The sequence below is a fragment of the Rhinoraja longicauda genome, chromosome 19 (assembly GCF_053455715.1).
Source record: "Rhinoraja longicauda isolate Sanriku21f chromosome 19, sRhiLon1.1, whole genome shotgun sequence".
Lineage (NCBI taxonomy): Eukaryota > Metazoa > Chordata > Chondrichthyes > Rajiformes > Arhynchobatidae > Rhinoraja > Rhinoraja longicauda.
Genome location: NC_135971.1, coordinates 35,305,689 through 35,325,011, shown reverse-complemented (window position 1 = coordinate 35,325,011; position 19,323 = coordinate 35,305,689). Strand labels below are relative to the sequence as shown.

At 47.5% G+C, this 19,323-nt stretch overlaps 1 protein-coding gene across 1 annotated transcript in view; it reads right to left on the bottom strand.

Annotated features, from left to right (window-relative positions):
• LOC144602779 (zinc-binding protein A33-like) overlaps nt 1-18,867 on the bottom strand; it is a 33,329-nt gene extending 14,462 nt beyond the window's left edge. The window contains exon 1 of the mRNA XM_078415911.1: nt 18,418-18,867. Coding sequence (XP_078272037.1) covers nt 18,418-18,831 — 414 coding nt within the window. The 5' untranslated portion in view covers nt 18,832-18,867. The remainder of the gene's footprint in view (nt 1-18,417) is intronic.
• Between the last annotated feature and the right edge of the window lie 456 nt (nt 18,868-19,323).

The window sequence follows — 19,323 nt, the reverse complement described above, 5'->3', positions numbered from 1 at the left end:
ATGTTGGTTTCATCTGGGTGCTGCAGTTTCCTCCCACATCCCTAAAACATGTGGGCTTGTACCTGTTTAATCGACCTCTGTAAGTTGCTCTTAGTATGTGGGTGAGTGGCTGAGGAAGTGGGATAACATGGATCTGGTGAGAACGGGTGATCAATAGCTGGTGTGGACCTAGAGAGGCGAAGAGTCTGTATCCATGGTGTATCTTTCAATGATTTAGTGATTCAACCTCACCAGACAAACTGCAAGCTCAGCAAAACACAAAGTGCTGAAGTAACTCAGCGGGTCAGGCAGCATCAGTGGAGGGAACGGACAGGCGGTCTTCAGGTCTGGACCCTTCTTCAGGCTGAAAACTGCAAGCGTAGGGCGTGTGCAATGAGTGCTTCTCATCCTTTCTTCTGGATGTTACTCTCAGCCATCTTTGCTCCAGATATCGAAGGGCAGGAGACAACAGCAGGAGCAGGAGACAACAGCAGGAGACAACAGCAGGAGACAACAGCAGGAGACAACAGCAGGAGACAACAGCAGGAGACAACAGCAGGAGACAACAGCAGGAGACAACAGCAGGAGACAACAGCAGGAGACAACAGCTGGAGCAGGAGCAGGAGACAACAGCAGGAGCAGGAGACAACAGCAACAGCAGGAGACAACAGCAGGAGCAGGAGACAACAGCAACAGCAGGAGACAACAGCAGGAGACAACAGCAGGAGACAACAGCAGGAGCAGGAGGCAACAGCAGGAGACAACAGCAGGAGACAACAGCAGGAGCAGGAGCAGGGGCAGGACCAGGAGCAGGAGCAGGAGCAGGAGCAGGCCACTCAGTCCGGCCCACCATTCCATGGGATCATGACTGGCTCCGCTGGCCTCAACTATTCTTATTGATCAACATTGTCGTTACCCCTCCAATATTTCTCAGAGCAGAAAAAAAATCACAGTAATGTTTTCTGGATGGTGAGGTGGGGGGGGGGGGGGGGGGGGGGGCGGGGGGGGAGGTTGAGTTATCAGGAGAGAATGGGAAGGCGATTGATATTTTTCTTTTAAACAAAGTTTATAAAATTATGAGAGACACAAACAGGATAGATAGTCAGCATCATTATCCTGAACTTTCAAATATTTTTTCCATCTCCAACTTAAATATGTCTGATGATCCAGCCTCCACCACCCTCAGGGGCACAGAATTCCAGAGATTCACCACCCTCTGAGACAAGGATGGAACAGTGGCAGTACGATAATTGAATTCTCAATGAAACTCCGAGTCCAATGGCAGCATTTGAAACTTGTTATTTAGGCACGGTGGTTACATGGGATCAGAGTGAAGCATTCTGATAGGAAACGTTTCTTGATGCAATTACCAGTTGTACATTACAGAAACAAGGAACTGCAAATGCTGGTTTACAAAAAAAAAGTCACAAAGTGTTGGAGTAACTCAGAAGGTCACACAGCACCTCTGGAGAAGTGACGTTTCGGACCTATATTCACACTGGACACTAAGTGCTGGATTAACTCAGCGGGTCAGAAGAAGGATCCTGACCTGAAACAACATCTACAATGATTCAATGATACTTTGTTGTCACATGTAGAGTGAAATTCTTCGTTGTTGCACACAATCTTTGTTGTGGGGCAACATTGTTGTTTCCACCCAGAAGGGCGGTACGGTGGAGTTGTTGCCTGAGAGCGCTTGCAGCGCCGGAGACCCGGGATCGATCCCAACTACGGATGCTGTCAGCACGGACTTTGTACGTTCTCCCTGTGACCTGCGTGGGTTTTCTCTGAGATCTTCAGTGTCGTCCCACACTCCAAAGATGTACAGGTATGTAAGTAAATTGGCTTGGTAAAATGTGAAAATTGTCCCTGGTGTGTGTAGGAGAGTGTTGATATGCAGGGATCGCTGGTCAGCGCGGACCCGTTCGGCTGAAGGCCCTGTTTCCGCGCTGTATCTCTAAACTGAACTAAAAGCTAAATCCGGTAAAATCCTACAACAGACTTCACCTTGGCAGTACACAAAGATGCACCACGTTTCTGGCACTGACAACATTTCTATCCAGGTTCTCCAGAGATGGTGCCTGACCTACTGAGTTACTCCAGCACTTTGTGAGATTTTGTAAAAACCAACTACACATTCTGGCGGTCCCCACCTATTACTTCCCTTTTCTTCCTATTTGAGATTGTGTTTATTGTTGTGTTTATTTGTTTAACTCCGACCACCATGGAATATGCAGACTCTCTGCTACTCCCCCATAAATAGGAATCTCTCCCCTCTATTACAGCAGCTTTCAGAGTGACTGACCAACCGAGTTGTGTTGTTTATACCCGAGTTTACTTGCAGCCATATCTTGGCAACAAGCTATTTATAGTTCACACTCCATTCCTCCCCCATCCCCCCCCCCCCCCCCCCCCCCCACCACCCCCGATTCTTCAATCACAAAGTAAGAATGAATCACCCAAGTAAGAAATCTAAGGAAAGGTAGCACAAGCACACAACATTGGATATCTTTAGTATAAGAAAATAACTGCAGATGCTGGTACAAATCGATTTATTCACAAAAAGCTGGAGTAACTGAGCAGGTCAGGCAGCATCTCGGGAGAGAAGGAATGGGTGACGTTTCGGGTCGAGACCCTTCTTCAGCTTTTTGTGAATAATTGGATATCTTTAGTTTAGTTTAGAACTCCGGCTCGAAAACAGGCCCTCTTGCCCACAGTCCACACCGACCAGTGATCCCCGCACACCAACACTATCCCACATCCCACTATCCCATGCTGTAACTGTAATTCTTTTTTGTGCACAATCCGCAGGCATTGCCACTTTCATTTCACTGCACATCGTGTATGTGTATCTGACAAATAAATTTGACTTGACTTGACACACTAGGGACAATTTACAATTTGTTACCAGGCCAATTAGCCTATAACCCTGTTTGTCTTTGGAGTGTGGGAGGAAACCGGAGATCCCATAGAAAGCCCACGCAGGTCACGGGGAAAACATACAAACTCTGTACAGAGAACACCCATAGTGAGGATCGAACCTGGGTCTCTGGCGCTGTAAGGCAGCAACTCTACCACTCACACATTTTTAATGGCCTCCATATTTTAGAGACAGCCTTCAATATTTTTGATGGGTTAATAAATTTACATTTCTCTAGATATTGGAAACATGTTTGACATGCAAGAATGGCTGTCTATCGCCTTGCAGGGCTTATCTAAACTTATGTCAAAGAAATCAACCATTTGTTTGCAACAGCAATAAGCATAAAGATACAATGGAAAATAATAATGGTGATAATGAACAAGACCAAGCCTTAAAGCAATGACGTTGCACAGCCACCCTCCCCCCCCCCCCCCCCCCCCCAGTAGTCGGGTCGCCCATCAACTCTCTCTACACCACCGATGCCACGTCTAGACACTCTCTTGGTCCACTGCAGTCCCCTTCTTGATTAGGACAGCTGTCAGGGGTTATGGGGAGAAGTTAGGAGAATAGGCTTAGGAGGGACAGATAGATCAGCCATGATTGAATGGCAGAGTTGACTTGATGGGCCAAGTGTCCTAATTCTGCTCATATCACTGATCTTCTCAGCCAAGTCCAGAACCAGGTCCACACACAGCCCCAAACTCAGGAGTATTGTACTGGAAGGTCCATTTGTATTACTGCAACACTGGGGAACAGGTCTGCCATTGCACGAGATAGGATACAGTAGCAGTGGATACAGGCAGGTAGAACACGGGGGGGAAAATACTTGTGGGGGCGGGTCTGTCGGTGTGATGGAAAAACTGAGCAGGTCAGGCAGCATCTGTGGAGGGAAATGGGCTATCGGTGTTCTGGTTGGGGCCATGTGCAGCGGCAAGCAGAAGATAGGACGGTTCAGTGACCTTTTGTGACTTTGTTGGTGCCAGAAACGTGGTGAACTGCCTTGGTGAGGTCCGCTGTGTGATTTTACCGAGTTGTTAGCAAAACAAAGCAATTCACTGTGCCTAGGTGCATGTGACAATACAGTATCATTTAATCTAACCATTCCTCAGATAAATCACTAGATGTTATTGCCGGTTAGCTTTCTGTGACCCAGGAAAACCTTAACCTTAACTTTGAATGTCAATTTTTAATCAGCACTTTATCAAGTTATTTGCCAATATTATTCTCCACCACATTGTATCGCATCAGACATGTTACCATCGTGGATAGCATTTTCTAGATGTATGGAGAAGGGTCTCGACCCAAAACGTCACCAATTCATTCCTTCTCTCCTGAGATGCTGCCTGACCCGCTGAGTTACTCCAGCTTTTTGTGATACCTTCTAGATGTTGGAGGTTGAGGGGGGAGAGCTGATAGAAGTATATAAAATTATAAGAGGCATAAATAGGGCAGACATTCAAAACCTTTTCCAAAGTGTAGAAATGTCCCAGACGAGAGGGCAGAGCTTCAAGGTCAGAGGCAGAAATATTAAAGGAAATATGTGGGGTCAGTGTTGTTGTTGACACAGAGAGGTGGTGGATATCTGGCAGGGGTAATGTTGGAGACTGATATGATAGTGGTGAAGTGGCATTTAGATAAGCACATGCAGGGATGGAGGGATATGGATCAGGTTCAGGCAGAGGAGAATAGTTCAACTTGCCCTACTGTTCAGCACAGACTTTGTGGGCTGAAGGGCCGGTACCTGTACTATATATTTTTCAATGTTCTTGCTCACACAGTCAATATCCCTTTTGAAGTTTCCTTGTATCACATCACAACCTCACCTCTTCCTCCACCAGCTTTTCCCATTGCCGCCCGTTTATCTCCCTCCTAGGTAGGAAGAGGGGACCTCCAGGGTAGTAATCTCTGGTCTGTTCCCAGTGCCACGTGCCAGTGATGGCAAGAATGGGAAGATAGGACGTGAATGAGCAGCTGAGGAGTTAGTGCAGGGAGCAGGGATTCAGATCTTTGGACCATTGGGATCTGTTCTGCGGCAGAGGTGACCTGATGAAGAGGGATCAAGTCAAGTTTATTTGTATAGCGGTCTTCAGGTCTGGACCCTTCTTCAGGCTGAAAACTGCAAGCGTAGGGTGTGTGCAGTGAGTGCTTCTCGTCCTTTCTTCTGGATGTGACTCTCAGCCATCTTTGCTCCAGATATCGAAGGGCAGGAGACAACTGCAGGAGCAGGAGCAGGTGACAATAGCAGGAGCAGGAGCAGGAGATAACAGCAGGAGCAGGAGCAGGAGACAACAGCAGGAGACAACAGCAGGAGCAGGAGCAGGTGACAACAGCAGGAGCAGGAGCAGGAGTAGGAACAGGAGCAGGAGACAACAGCAGGAGCAGGAGCAGGAGTAGGAACAGGAGCAGGAGACAACAGCAGGAGCAGGAGCAGGAGGAGCAGGAGACAACAGCAGGAGACAACAGCAGGAGCAGGAGACAACAGCAGGAGCAGGAGCAGGCCACTCAGCCCCTCTAGTCCGGCCCACCATTCCATGGGATCATGGCTGGCTCCGCTGGCCTCAACTATTCTTATTTATCAACATTGTCGTTACCCCTCCAATATTTCTCAGAGCAGAAAAAAAATCACAGTAATGTTTTCTGGATGGTGAGGTGGGGGGGGGGGAGTTATCAGGAGAGAATGGGAAGGCGTTTGGCATTTTTCTTTTAAACAAAGTTTATAAAATTATGAGAGACACAAACAGGATAGATAGTCAGCATCTTTATCCTGAAGTTTCAAATATTTTTTCCATCTCCAACTTAAATACGTCTGATGATCCAGCCTCCACCACCCTCAGGGGCACAGAATTCCAGAGATTCACCACCCTCTGAGACAAGGATGGAACAGTGGCAGGAAGTTAATTGAATTCTCAATGATACTCTGAGTCCAATGGCAGCATTTAATACTTGTTATTTAGGCACGGTGGTTACATGGGATCAGAGTGAAGCATTCTGATAGGAAACGTTTCTTGATGCGGTTACCAGTTGTACATTACAGAAACAAGGAACTGCAAATGCTGGTTTACAAAAAAAAAGTCACAAAGTGTTGGAGTAACTCAGAAGGTCACACAGCACCTCTGGAGAAGTGACGTTTCGGACCTATATTCAGACTGGACACTAAGTGCTGGATTAACTCAGCGGGTCTGAAGAAGGATCCCGACCTGAAACAACATCTACAATGATTCAATGATACTTTATTGTCACATGTACCTGGGTAGAGTGAGATTCTTCGTTGTTGCACACAATCTATGTTGTGGGGCAACATTGTTGTTTTCACCCAGAAGGGCGGCACGGTGGAGCAGCGGTGGAGTTGCTGCCTGACAGCACTTGCAGCGCCGGAGACCCGGGATCGATCCCGAGATCTTCGGCTTCCTTCCGCACTCCAAAGACGTACAGGTATGTAGGTAAACTGGTCGGTGCAGACCCGTTCGGCTGAAGGCCCTGTTTCCGCGCTGTATCTCTAAACTGAACTAAAAGCTAAATATGGTAAAATCCTACAACAGACTTCACCTTGGCAGTAGACAAAGATGCACTATGTTTCTGGCACTGACAACGTTTCTATCCAGGTTCTCCAGAGATGGTGCCTGACCTACTGAGTTACTTCCAAAATGCTGGAGTAACTCAGCAGGTCAGGCAGCATCTCGAGAGAGAAGGAATGGGTGACGTTTCGGGTCGAGACCCTTCTTCAGACTGATGTCTGAAGAAGGGTCAGTCTGAAGAAGGGTCTCGACCCGAAACGTCACCCATTCCTTCTCTCCCGAGATGCTGCCTGACCTGCTGAGTTACTCCAGCATTTTGTGAATAAAAACCTTCGATTTGTACCAGCATCTGCAGTTATCTTCTTATACTACTGAGTTACTCCAGCACTTTGTGAGATTTTGTAAAAACCAGCTACACATTCTGGCAGTCCCCACCTATTACTTCCCTTTTCTTCCTATTTGTACCCTGTCATTATTTGAGATTGTGTTTATTGTTGTGATGTGTTTAACTCCGACCACCATGGAATATGCAGACTCTGCCACTCTCCCATCAATGGGAATCTCTCCCCTCTATTACAGCAGCTTTCAGAGTGACTGACCAACCGAGTTGTGTTGTTTATACCCGAGTTTACTTGCAGCCATATCTTGGCAACAAGCTATTTATAGTTCACATTCCATTCCGCCCCCACCCCCACCATCCCCCCCCCCCCCCACCTTCCCCCCCACCCCCGATTCTTTAATCACAAAGTAAGAATGAATCACCCAAGTAAGAAATCTAAGGAAAGGTAGCACAAAGCACACAACATTGGATATCTTTAGTTTAGTTTAGAAATCCGGCTCGAAAACAGGCCCTCCTGCCCACAGTCCACACCGACCAGTGATCCCCGCACACCAACACTATCCCACACACACTAGGGACAATTTATAATTTTTTACCAGGCCATTTAGCCTATAAACCTGTTTGTCTTTGGAGTGTGGGAGGAAACCGGAGATCCCATAGAAAGCCCACGCAGGTCATGGGGAAAACATACAAACTCTGTACAGAGAACACCCATAGTCTGGATCGAACCCAGGTCTCTGGCGCTATAAGGCAGCAACACTACCGCTCCTACATTTTTAACGGCCTCCATATTTTAGAGACAGCCTTCAATATTTTTGATGGGGTAATAAATTTACATTTCTCTAGATATTGGAAACACTTTTAACATGCAAGAAGGGCTGTCTATAGCCTTGCAGGGCTTATCTAAACTTCTCTCAAAGAAATCAACCATTTGTTTGCAACAGCAATAAGCATAAAGATACAATGGAAAATAATAATGGTGATAATGAACAAGACCAAGCCTTAAAGCAATGACGTTGCACAGCCCCCCTCCCCCACCATTCCCCCCCCCCTCCCCCAGTAAATGGGTCGCCCATCAACTCTCCCTACCCCACCGATGCCACGTCTAGACACTCTCTTGGTCCACTGCAGTCCCCTTCTTGATTAGTACAGCTGTCAGGGGTTATGCGGAGAGGTTAGGAGAATGGGTTAGGAGGGACAGATAGATCAGCCATGATTGAATGGCAGAGTTGACTTGATGGGCCAAGTGTCCTAATTCTGCTCATATCACTTATGACCACACTGATCTTCTCAGCCAAGTCCAGAACCAGGTTCCACACACAGTCCCAAACTCAGCAGTACTGTACTGGAAGGTACATTCGTATTACTGTAACACTGGGGAACAGGTCTGCCATTGCATGACAGAGGATACAGTAGCAGTGGATACAGGCAGGTAGAACACAGGGGGAACAATGCTTGTGAGGGCGGGTCTGTCGGTGTGGTGGAAAAACTGAGCAGGTCAGGCAGCATCTGTGGAGGGAAATGGGCCATCGATGTTCTGGTTGGGGCCTGGTGCAGCGGCAAGCAGAAGATAGGACGGTTCAGTGACCTTTTGTGACTTTGTTGGTGCCAGAAACGTGGTGTACTGCCTTGGCGAGGTCCGCCGTGTGATGTTACCGGGTTGTAAACAAAACAAAGCAATTCACCGTGCCTAGGTGCATGTGACAATACAGTATCATTTAATCTAACCATTCCTCAGATAAATCACTAGATGTTATTGCCGATTAGCTTTCTGTGACCCAGGACAACCTTAACCTTAACTTTGAATGTCAATTTTTAATCAGCACTTTATCAAGCTATTTGCCAATATTATTCTCCGCCACATTGTATCCCATCAGCCATGTTACAAACATGGATGGCATTTTCCAGATGTCTGAAGAAGGGTCTAGACCCGAAATGTCACCCATTCCTTCTCTCATGAGATGCCGCCTGACCCGCTGAGTTACTCCAACTTCTTGTGATACCTTCCAGATGTTGGAGGTTGAGGGGGGAGACCTGATGGAAGTATATACAATTGTAAGAGGCAAAACTAGGGCAGACATTCAAAACCTTTTCCAAAGGGTGGAAATGTTCCAGACGAGAGGGCAGAGCTTCAGGGTCAGAGGCAGAAATATTAAAGGAAATATGTGGGGTCAGTGTTGTTGTTGACACAGAGAGGTGGTGGATATCTGACAGGGGTAATGGTGGAGACTGATATGATAGTGGTGAAGTGGCATTTAGACCAGCACATGCAGGGAATAGAGGGATATGGATCAGGTTCAGGCAGAGGGGAATAGTTCAACTTGCCCTACTGTTCAGCACAGACTTTGTGGGCTGAAGGGCCGGTACCTGTACTATATATTTTTCAATGTTCTTGCTCACACAGTCAATATCCCTTTTGAAGTTTCCTTGTATCACATCACAACCTCACCTCTTCCTTCACCAGCTTTTCCCATTGCTGCCCGTTTATCTCCCTCCTAGGTAGGAAGAGGGATGAGACCCTGCGGAGTGAACACAGGGAGTTAGGCAAAAGGCTAAAGTGTGGGACCTCCAGGGTAGTAATCTCTGGTCTGCTCCCAGTGCCACGTGCCAGTGAGGGCAAGAATGGGAAGATAGGACGTGAATGAGCAGCTGAGGAGTTAGTGCAGGGGGCAGGGATTCAGATGTTTGGACCATTGGGATCTGTTCTGGGGCAGAGGTGACCTGATGAAGAGAGATCGTCAAGTCAAGTTTATTTGTATAGCACATTTAAAAACAACCCACGTTAACCAAAGTGCTGTACATCAGTTCAGGTACGAAGAACGAACATACAATGGCACACAAACATAACAGCACATACATAAACAGTTCACAGCGCCCCCTCAGAGGGCCTCAAACGCTAGGGAGTAGAAATAGGTTTTGAGCCTGGACTTAAAGGAGTTGATGGAGAGGACAGTTCTGATGGGGAGAGGGATGCTGTTCCACAGTCTAGGAGCTGCAACCGCAAAAGCACGGTCACCCCTGAGCTTAAGCCTAGACCGCGGGATAGTCAGTAGCCCCATGTCGGCCGACCTGAGGGACCTGGAGATAGAGTGGTGGGTTAGAAATGTTTTTATATAGGGGGGTTTAGGGCTTTCTATGTGAATAGGAGGAGCTTGAAGTTGATTCTGTACCGTACTGGGAGCCAGTGGAGAGAGGCCAGAATCGGGGTGATGTGGTCCCTTTTACGGGTACCCGGCAGGAGTCTCGCTGCGGCGTTTTGGACCAGTTGCAGGCGGGACAGGGATGATTGGCTGATCCCAGTGTATAGGGAGTTGCAGTAGCCTAGGCGGGAGGAAATGAATGCGTGGATGATTTTTTCAATGTCGTCAAATTGGAGGAATGGTTTGATTTTAGCTATGGTACGAAGCTGGAAGAAGCTGGCTTTTACCACAGCGTTGACTTGCTTGTCAAACTTTAATGCAGAATCAAATGAGTTGCAGCTGAACTGCAGGGGAACCAATATCCCAGCAAGTATGTTTACTAGTGCTGATCGGGTTGGTTGTTAACTAGATTGGCAGGGGGGTGTGATCCACAGCAGGAGTGATACAGGTCAGGCTAGAGGTTGATGAAAGCAAGGTCTGTAAGCAGGAGCAATGCTGGGAGTGAGGAAGTACTGTGGATTCATTAGCATCTGTTTCAATGTAAAAGGCCTGATGGGTGAGGCGGATGAGAACAAGGCCTGAATAGGTAGGTATGTGCGACTGGAATGTTGTAGCCTTTATGGAAGTCTGGTTAAGGGAGGGACAGGACTGGCAGCTTAATGTTTCAGGGACAAACACAAAATGCTGGAGTAACTCAGCAGGTCAGGCAGCATCTGTGGAGCAATGGAATAGATGACGTTTCTGGTCAAGACCTTTCTTCAGACCTGAATTACTTTATTCAATTACGATTCCTTTTCTCCAGGGATGCTACCTGACCCCCTGAGTTATTCCAGCATTTTCTGTCTATCGTTGGTGTAAACCAGCACCTCAGCATGTCTGAAGAAGGACATCGACCCGAAACGTCACCTATTCCTTTTCTCAAGAGATGCTGTCTGAGCCTCTGAGTTACTTTTGTGTCTCAATTCCTTGCTACACATTAACGTTTCAGGGTACAGATGCTGAAGGCGAGATAGAGGTGAGGGTAAAACAGAAGGGGCAGTTGCTCTACTGATTAAGGAGATCTTCATGGCGATTATTTGGGGTGACGTTAATAATGATTCGTCCAGTAAGGCTGTATGGGTGGAGCTGAGAAATAAAAAGGGAATGATCACCTTGTTGAGAGTGTACTACAGGCTGCCAAATAGCCAACATGATGAAGAGCTAATATGCCAGGAGATTGCAGGCAGTTGTGAGAATAATAAGGCTGTCATAGTAGGGAATTGTAACCTTCCCAATATAGACAAGGAACGCCATAGCATCAAGGGCTTAGACCGGATGGAATTTGTCAAATGTGTTCAGGAAAGTCTCCTGAGCCAATATGTAGAGGATCTTACAACGCAGAGGGCAAAGCTTGACCTCCACTCTGGAAATTTGGACGGGCAAGTGACCGAAGTGTTTTGGGACATCGACCACAATTAAATTAGCTTTATAGTTATGGCTGGTCTTCAAATGAAAGTTCTGACCAACTTTGATGATATCAGAAGATAGATAAAAAACGCTGGAATAACATAGAAAAAAATGTGCAGGGGTGGGCAATTCGGCCCTTTGATCCAGCACCGCCATTCAATATGATCATGGCTGATCATCTAAAATTAGTACCCATTCCTGTTTTTTTCCCCATATCCCTTGATTCCTTTAGCACTAAGAGCTAAATATATCTCGCTCTTGAAAACATCCAGTGAATTGGCCTCCACCGTCTTCTGTGGCAGAGAATTCCACAGATTCACAACTCTCTGGGGAAAAAGATTTTCCTCATCTCAGTCCTAAATGGCCTACCACTTATTCTTAAACTGCGACCCCTGGTTCTGGACTCCGCCAACTTCCAGAACATTTTTCCTGTAACTCAGTGGGACAGGCAGCATCTCTGGATAGAATAAATTGGTGACCTTTCAGGTCGAGACCCTTCTTCAGACTGAGAGTCAGGAGAGTGGGAGGCACAGATATAAGGAAGGGCAAGGCGTGAAGACGAGACATCAAAGGGGGTGGAGGTCAAGGAAAATGTAGCATAGATCATTGTTAGCGAGGGGAAGAAGACAACAAAGCAGACAGAGATAAAATTTAATCAGGGGGACAGTCAGACTGGTCAGAGAACTGGCAGAGGCAGACTTGTAAAAGTTGATTGGAGTAGGCTGTTTGCAGGCAAAGGGATGGCCGGAAAGTGGGATGCTATTAAGAGTGTGATGGTAAATGTTGAATGCAGGCATTTTCCTGTTAAAGTGAAGGGCAAGGCAGGTGGGAGTAAGAAAGCCTGGATGATGAGAGAAATTAAAGCTCTGTTCAGGAAAAAGCAGGAAGCATGGGACATGTATAGGGAGCTCGGATCAAGTGTATCCCTAGAGGAGTTCAGAGGACTAAGCATACTTAGAAAGGAAAACAGGCGGGAAAAATGGGGGCAAGAGAGTGCTCTGGCAGATACAATAAAGGAGAATTCAAATGTATTGTACAAGTACATAGAGGGAATGCGAGAGAAAGAAATAGAGAACTCGAGAGAGAATAGGGACCGTCAGAAATCAAAGTGGTCATCTACAGTAAGTGAGGAGCTGCAGGAAGTGAGCAAAGTCTTCAATGAGTAGAAACAGAGATCTGCAGATGCTGATTAATACACAAAAGGCCAGCAAGTGCTGGAGTAACTCAGCAAATCAGGCAGCATCCCTGGAGAACATGGATAGGTGACATTTCGGGTCAAGACCCTTTTTCGGGCGGCACGGTGGGGCAGCGGTAGAGTTGCTGCCTTACAGCGAATGCAGCGCCGGAGACTCAGGTTCGATCCTGACTACGGGTGCTGCACTGTACGGAGTTTGTACGTTCTCCCCGTGACCTGCGTGGGTTTTCTCCGAGATCTTCAGTTTCCTCCCACACTCCAAAGACATAGGTTAATTGGCTGGGCAAATGTAAAAATTGTCCCTAGAGGGTGTAGGATAGTGTTAATGTGTGGGGATCGCTGGGCGGCGCGGACCGGGTGGGCCGAAGGGCCTGTTTCAGCGCTGTACCTCTAAAAATCACAAAGGAGTAGGGTCACGATCCAAAACATCATCTATCCATGTTTTGCAGAGATGCTGCCTGAACTGCTGAGTTACTCCAGCACTCTGTGTCCTTTTGGCTCTTCAATGAGTATTTCTCCTCTATTTTTACTGTCAAGAAGGACATGCAAACTGGGGAAGTCGGGACAGTTAATGGAGATCTCTTTAGGACAGTTTGTTTTGCCGTTGAGGAGGTGCTGGATATAGTGAGGCACATGGAGGTAGATAAATCTCTCGGGCCTGATCAGACATAGCTGACATTTTGGAAAGCTGGAGAGAAAAAACCGCAGGAGCCTCTTGGAGACAATACGAATCATCGTTAGACACGGGTGAGGTGCCGGGTGACTGGAGGGTGGCTAATGTTGTGCCTCTATTTAAGAAGGATTTCAAGTAAAAGCCTAGGAACGATATACCAGTTGGCATTACATCTGTTGTGGGCAATTTACTGGAAAGGATTCTGAGGAATAAGATATGTGCATTTGGATCGACAAATGGGAGAGCGCGTCTCACAGATTTCATTTGGGTTCTTTAAACCCAGAAGGTTGATGAGGGCAAGGCCGTACATGTTGTCTTTGTGCACTTTAGTAAGGCCTTGGATAAGGTTCCGCACGTTAGGCTGCTCTGGAGGTTAGATTGCATGTCATCCAGGGAGAGATAGCTGACTGGATCCAGAATTGGCTTCATGGAAGAAAGCCGAGGGTGGTCGTGCTGTGTGGTTTTTCAGACAGGAGGCCAGAGACTAGTGTGCCTCAGGGACTGGTGCGAGACCCATTGTTGTTTGTGGTTTATATTAAAACAATGGGCCACACAGTGGCACATCGGTAGAGTTGCTGCCCTACAATGCTTGCAGTTCCGGAGACCCGACTACGTGTGCTGTTTGTACGGAGTTTGTACGTTCTCCCCATCACCACAAGGGTTTTTTCCAAGATCTTCGGTTTCCTCCCACACTCCAAAGGTGTACAGGTTAATTGGCTTGGGTTTGTATACTTGGTGTAAGTGTAAATTGTCCCTCGTGTGTGTAGGCTTGTGTTACTGTGCGGGGATCGCTGGTCGGCGCAGACTCGGTGAAATAAAGGGCCTGTTTCCGTGCTGTATCTCTCAAAACTAAAGCTAAACTAAAATAATTAAAAACTAAAGCAAAAACAATTTGGATGAGAATATCCAAGACAAGATTAGTAAGTTTGTAGCTGACATTATAGCAGGTAATATAGTGGACAGTGAAGAGGGTTGTCACAAATTACAGCAGGATCTTGATCAGCTGGGCATGTGAGCTGAAGAATGAGTAACGGAGTTCAATGTTCGTATGAGGTGTTACATTTTCAGAAGTCAAACCAGGGCTGGACCTTCACAGTGAATGGCAGGGTTCTGGTAGTGTTGTATAGCAGAGGGATCTAGGGATACAGGTGCACAGTTCCCATGAAAGTGACGACATAGGTAGATAGTGTGGTAAAGAAGGCTTTCGGTATATTAATCTTTCTTCAGTCAGGGTACTGAGTATAGAAGTCGGGATATTCGGTTACAGTTGGGGAGGTCCCATTTGGAGGATTGTGTTTACTTTTGAGCACCCTGCTTAGGAAGGATGAATCACAGAGGTTCTCGACACGATACGTTACCCATTCCTTCTCTCCAGAGATGCTGCCTGACCCGCTGAGTTACTCCAGCATTTTGTGATACCACTGCTTAGGAAGGATGTTAATAACCTGTAAAGAGTGCAGAGCAGATTTACGAGGAGTTTGCCAGGATGTGAGGGCCTGAGCTATGGGGAAATATTGGGCACACAGGCACTTTATTTTCCAGAGCGCAGGAAGCTGAAGTTGTGAGTGATCTTACAAAGGTGTTTAAATTCATGAGAAATTGATAGGAAGAAATCACAGAGACTTTTACCCACGATTGGGGAATCAAGAACCAGAGATCATAGGTTTTAGATGAAGAGGGAAAACAATTAATAAGAATATGTAGGGCAATATTTTTCACGCAGAGGGTGGTGAGCGTATGGAATAAATTGCCAGAGGAGGTAGTTAAGGCAGGTACAATAACAACATTTAAAGGACACTTGGGCAGGTGCATGGATAGGAAAGGTTCAGCTGGACATGGACCCAATACAGGCAAATTGGACTAGCTTGGATGGGACATCTTGGACAGCATGGATAAATTGAGGCAAGGGGCCTGTTTCTGTGCTGTATGAATGCCCATACTCCCCTCCCCCTCCCCCCCCACCCCCACAGTCACCCCGTCACCACCCCCCTGCACCACCACAACCCTATCATGGAATAGATAGTTTGGATGCATAGAGTACTTCACCCAGATTAGGGGAATCAAGAACCAGAAGACACAGGTTTAAGGTGAGAGGGGAAAAATTTAATAGGAACCGGAATCACTCACTGAGTGGTGGGTATATGGACAAGCTGTCAGAGGAGGGAGTTGAGGCAGGGACATAGAAATCATACTGAAGATAGACACAAAATGCTGGAGTAACTCAGCGGGACAAGCAGCATCTCTGGAGAGAAGGAGTGGGTGACGTTTCGGGTCAAGACCCTTCTTCAGACTGATGTCAGAGGAGTGCACGGTAAAATGTAGTCAGAGACAGTAATACTGATGGGTGAACTGGGAAGGCGGAGTGGTTGGAAAGAGAGGGAAAGCAAGGGCTACTTGACGTTAAAGAAGTCAATGTTCAAACTGCTGCGGTGTAAGTTACCCAAGTGAAATATGAGGTGCTGTTCCTCCAATTTGCGTTGGGCCTCACTCTGACAATGGAGGAGGCCCAGGACAGAAAAGTCAGATTGAGAATGGGAGGGGGAAATTAAAGTGCTGAGCCACCCGGAAATCAGGTAAGCTTAGGCAGTCTGGGCGGAGGTGTTCAGCGAAACGATCGCCGAGCCAGCTTTTGGTCTCGCCGAAATACAAGAGCTGACACCTGGAACTGAGGATACAGTATGTGGTTGGAGGAGGTGCAAGTGAACCTCTGCCTCACCTGAAGACTGTCGGGGTCCTTGGACGGAGTTGAGGGGGGAGGTAAAGGGAGAGGTATTGCATCTCCAGCGGTTGCAGTGGAAAGTACCTGGGGAGAGGCTGGTTTGGGTGGGAAGGGACGAGTTGACCACGGAGTTGCAGAGGGAACGGTCTCTGCGGAAAGCAGAAAGGGGTGGAGATGGGAAGATGTGGCCAATAGTGGGATCCCGTTGAAGGTGGCAAAAATGTGGGAGGAATATATGCTGTATGGGACGGTTGATGGGGTGGAAGGTGAGGAGAAGGGGGACTCTGTCCTTGCGACGAATGGGGGGAGGGGCAGCAAGAGCGCAGCTGCAGGATATCGAGGAGACCAGAGTGAGAGGCTCATCTATAATGGAAGAGAGGAACCCTCATTCCCTAAAGAAATCATGCTGTTGGGTTGCATCACAGCTTGGTTTGGGAAGAGCTCTGCCCATGACTGCAAGTAATTGCAAAGAGTTGTGCAAAAGTAGCCCGGTCCATCACACGGACCATAAGACAAGGGAGCAGAATTAGCTTGTTGAACCCATCAAGTCTACTCCACCATTCAATCTATTTTGCCCTCTCAACCTCATTTTCCTGCCTGTAACCTTTGACACACTTACCAATCATGAATCGATCAATCTCTGCTTTAAAAATACCCAATGACTGCATCCACAGCTGTCTGCGGCAATAAATTCCACAGATTCATCACCCATTTGCTAAAGAAATTAACACTAGGCTCCCCGCTACTGGCTCCATCTGCATGTCACGCTGACTCGGGAAAGCAGTCAACATATCAAAGTATTTTGCACGCCCCTCTTTCCTTCTCCTCCCCGTTGGGTCAAAGATACAGAAGCTTAAAAGTGCGCTCTACCAGACTCTGGAACGTTTATTCCCATCTGGTATCAGGTTTCTCAATTGTCCTTCCATAAGCGAGGGTACAATTTGATTTTGTTCAACCTCATTGCAGACCTCGGACTTTGTCTCTGAAACTGTTGCTCTACAATGAGGAAAACTATACCCTGCTCTCTGTATCTTTCCCTCCCCTACATATTATACCCGAGTTTGACTTGATTGTGTTTGTGTAGTGTTATGCGGACAGCAACACTGGTGCAGATAGGGTTTCTGCTTTACAGCCCCAGAGACCCAGGTTCGATCTTGATTACAGGTGATGTCTGTACACAATTTGTACATTCTCCCTCTGACTGCGAGAGTTTCCTCCCACACTCCAAAGATGTACAGGTGAGTAGGGTAATTGGCTTTAGTAAGTTATAAAATGATCCTTGGTATGTAGGATAGCGTTAGTGTAGGGGGTGATCGCTGGATGGCACAGATTTAGTGGGACAAAGGGTCTGTTTCTGTGCTATATCTCTAATATCTAAAGTAAATCTGAATTTGATTGGACAGCATGCAAAACAATGTGTAGGAAAGAACTGCAGATGCTGATTTAAATCGAAGATTGGCACAAAATGCTGGAGTAACTCAGCAGGACAGGCAGCATCTCTGGAGAGAAAGAATGGGTGACGTTTCGGGTCGAGACCCTTCTTCAGACTTTTTATTAGCAGAAACAATGGGTCTGCCAGGGCGGTTCTGTTTGTGGATGTTGGGGAGAAGATAAAATCGAGACGTGCGGGACTGGGGAATGATAAGTTTGGAGGCTTTAGAGGGCAGAGAGCCGGAGGTAATGACATCAGAAATAGTGTGTGATATTAAGGTCTGGTGCTCGTCTGTGGGATCATGGTCCAAGGTTAAGTAGGAGAGAGATGTCTGAGAGTTGTCGTCTGGCCTCTGCCCGGTAGAGCTCAGCGCGCCAGACTACCAAGGCACCTCCCTTGTCAGTGGGTTTGAATATCAAGTCGGGGTTGCTGCAGAGCGAGCGGAGGGCTGTACGTTCAGGGGGGAGAGGTTAGAGTTAGTAAGGGGAGCGGAAAGTTTGAGGCGGTTGATGTCCCGCCAGCAGTTGGAAATGAAAATGTCTAAAGAAGGTAGATGGCCATCTGGGAAAGTCCAAGAGGAGGGGTCTGTTGGAGACGGGAGAAGGGTCATCACTGGGTGGTGAGGATTCCTTCCCAGAGAACAAAGGCATGAATGCGGAGGGAACAGAAGAAGAGCTCTACATCGTGGTGGACCCGATGCCTGTCCCACTGAGTTACTCCAGCATTTTGTGTCTTCATGCAAAACAATGTTAGGTACATGTGAGAATAATAAACCTAAACCGAAAACTCAATTTGAAAGACGGTTGGACAAATACGTGGATAGAGAAGGTTTTGAGGGATACAAAACGCGGGCAAATGGGACTTGCTCAGATGGGATATCCAGGTCAGCATGGATGCGTTGGACAAAAGGTAGATACAAAAAACTGTAGTAACTCAGCGGGACAGGTAGCATCTCTGGAGAGAAGAAATGGGTGACGTTTCGGACCGAGACCCTTCTTCAGATGTGGTGCCAAAGGGCCTGTCCTCATGTTGTATGACTCTTTGAAGACACTTACTTTGTAGAGGACGGAAGCCTCCTCGATGGGGATGATGACGTGGCCTTGGTGCTCACTGGAGCAAGAGCAGACGATGCAGATGGCACCCTGGCACTCCAGGCAGAAGAGCTTGTGTCTCTCCTGGTGCCGCTGGCAGTAGAAGGCCGGCTGTCCCTGGTGGGGCTCCAGCTTCAGTTCCTTCACACCCTCCACAATGTTGGCCAGCTTGCGGTTGGGCTTCAACCTCTTGTCCTTGAACACCTCCCTGCACTCGGGGCAGGAGTAGAAGGCATCGCCCTTCTCCCAGCTCCGCGAGATGCACAGTCGGCAGAAGTTGTGGTCGCACTCCAGGGCCACCGGCTCCTGGAAGAAATCCAGGCAGATGGAGCAGGTCACCTCGCTGTAGAGTCGACCAAGGGGTGGTAGGGAGGCCATTATCCAAGGTCCAGCCTTCTCAGTAACCTCCGTCAAAATCTGTGGAGTAAAACACAAACATCTAAATTTAGTGTCTTCCTGCGCTGTTTCATGGTTGATCAGGTGTACACGTCCTATAGGCTCCCAGTACGAATGTTCCTCTGGAGATCAGAGCTTTCAGCTTAGGCCAAAGCTCCAGCACGAAGAGAGTGGCGGCACAGTGACGCAGCGGTAGAGTTGCTGCCTTACAGCACAAGAGAACCGAGTTCCATCCTACGAGTGCAGTCTGTGCGGAGGTTGTACGTTCCCTATGTGACCACGTGGGTTGTCTCTGGGTGCTCCGGTTTCCTCTCACATTCCAGAGAGATGCAGGTTTGTAAGTTAATTGGCTTTATTGTAAATTGGCCCTGGTGGGTAGGATAGTGCTAGTGTATCACCGGTCGGCATGTACTCGGTGGGCCAAATGGCCTGTTTTCACTCTGTATCTGTAAAGTCTAAAGTCCAAGGAGTGCT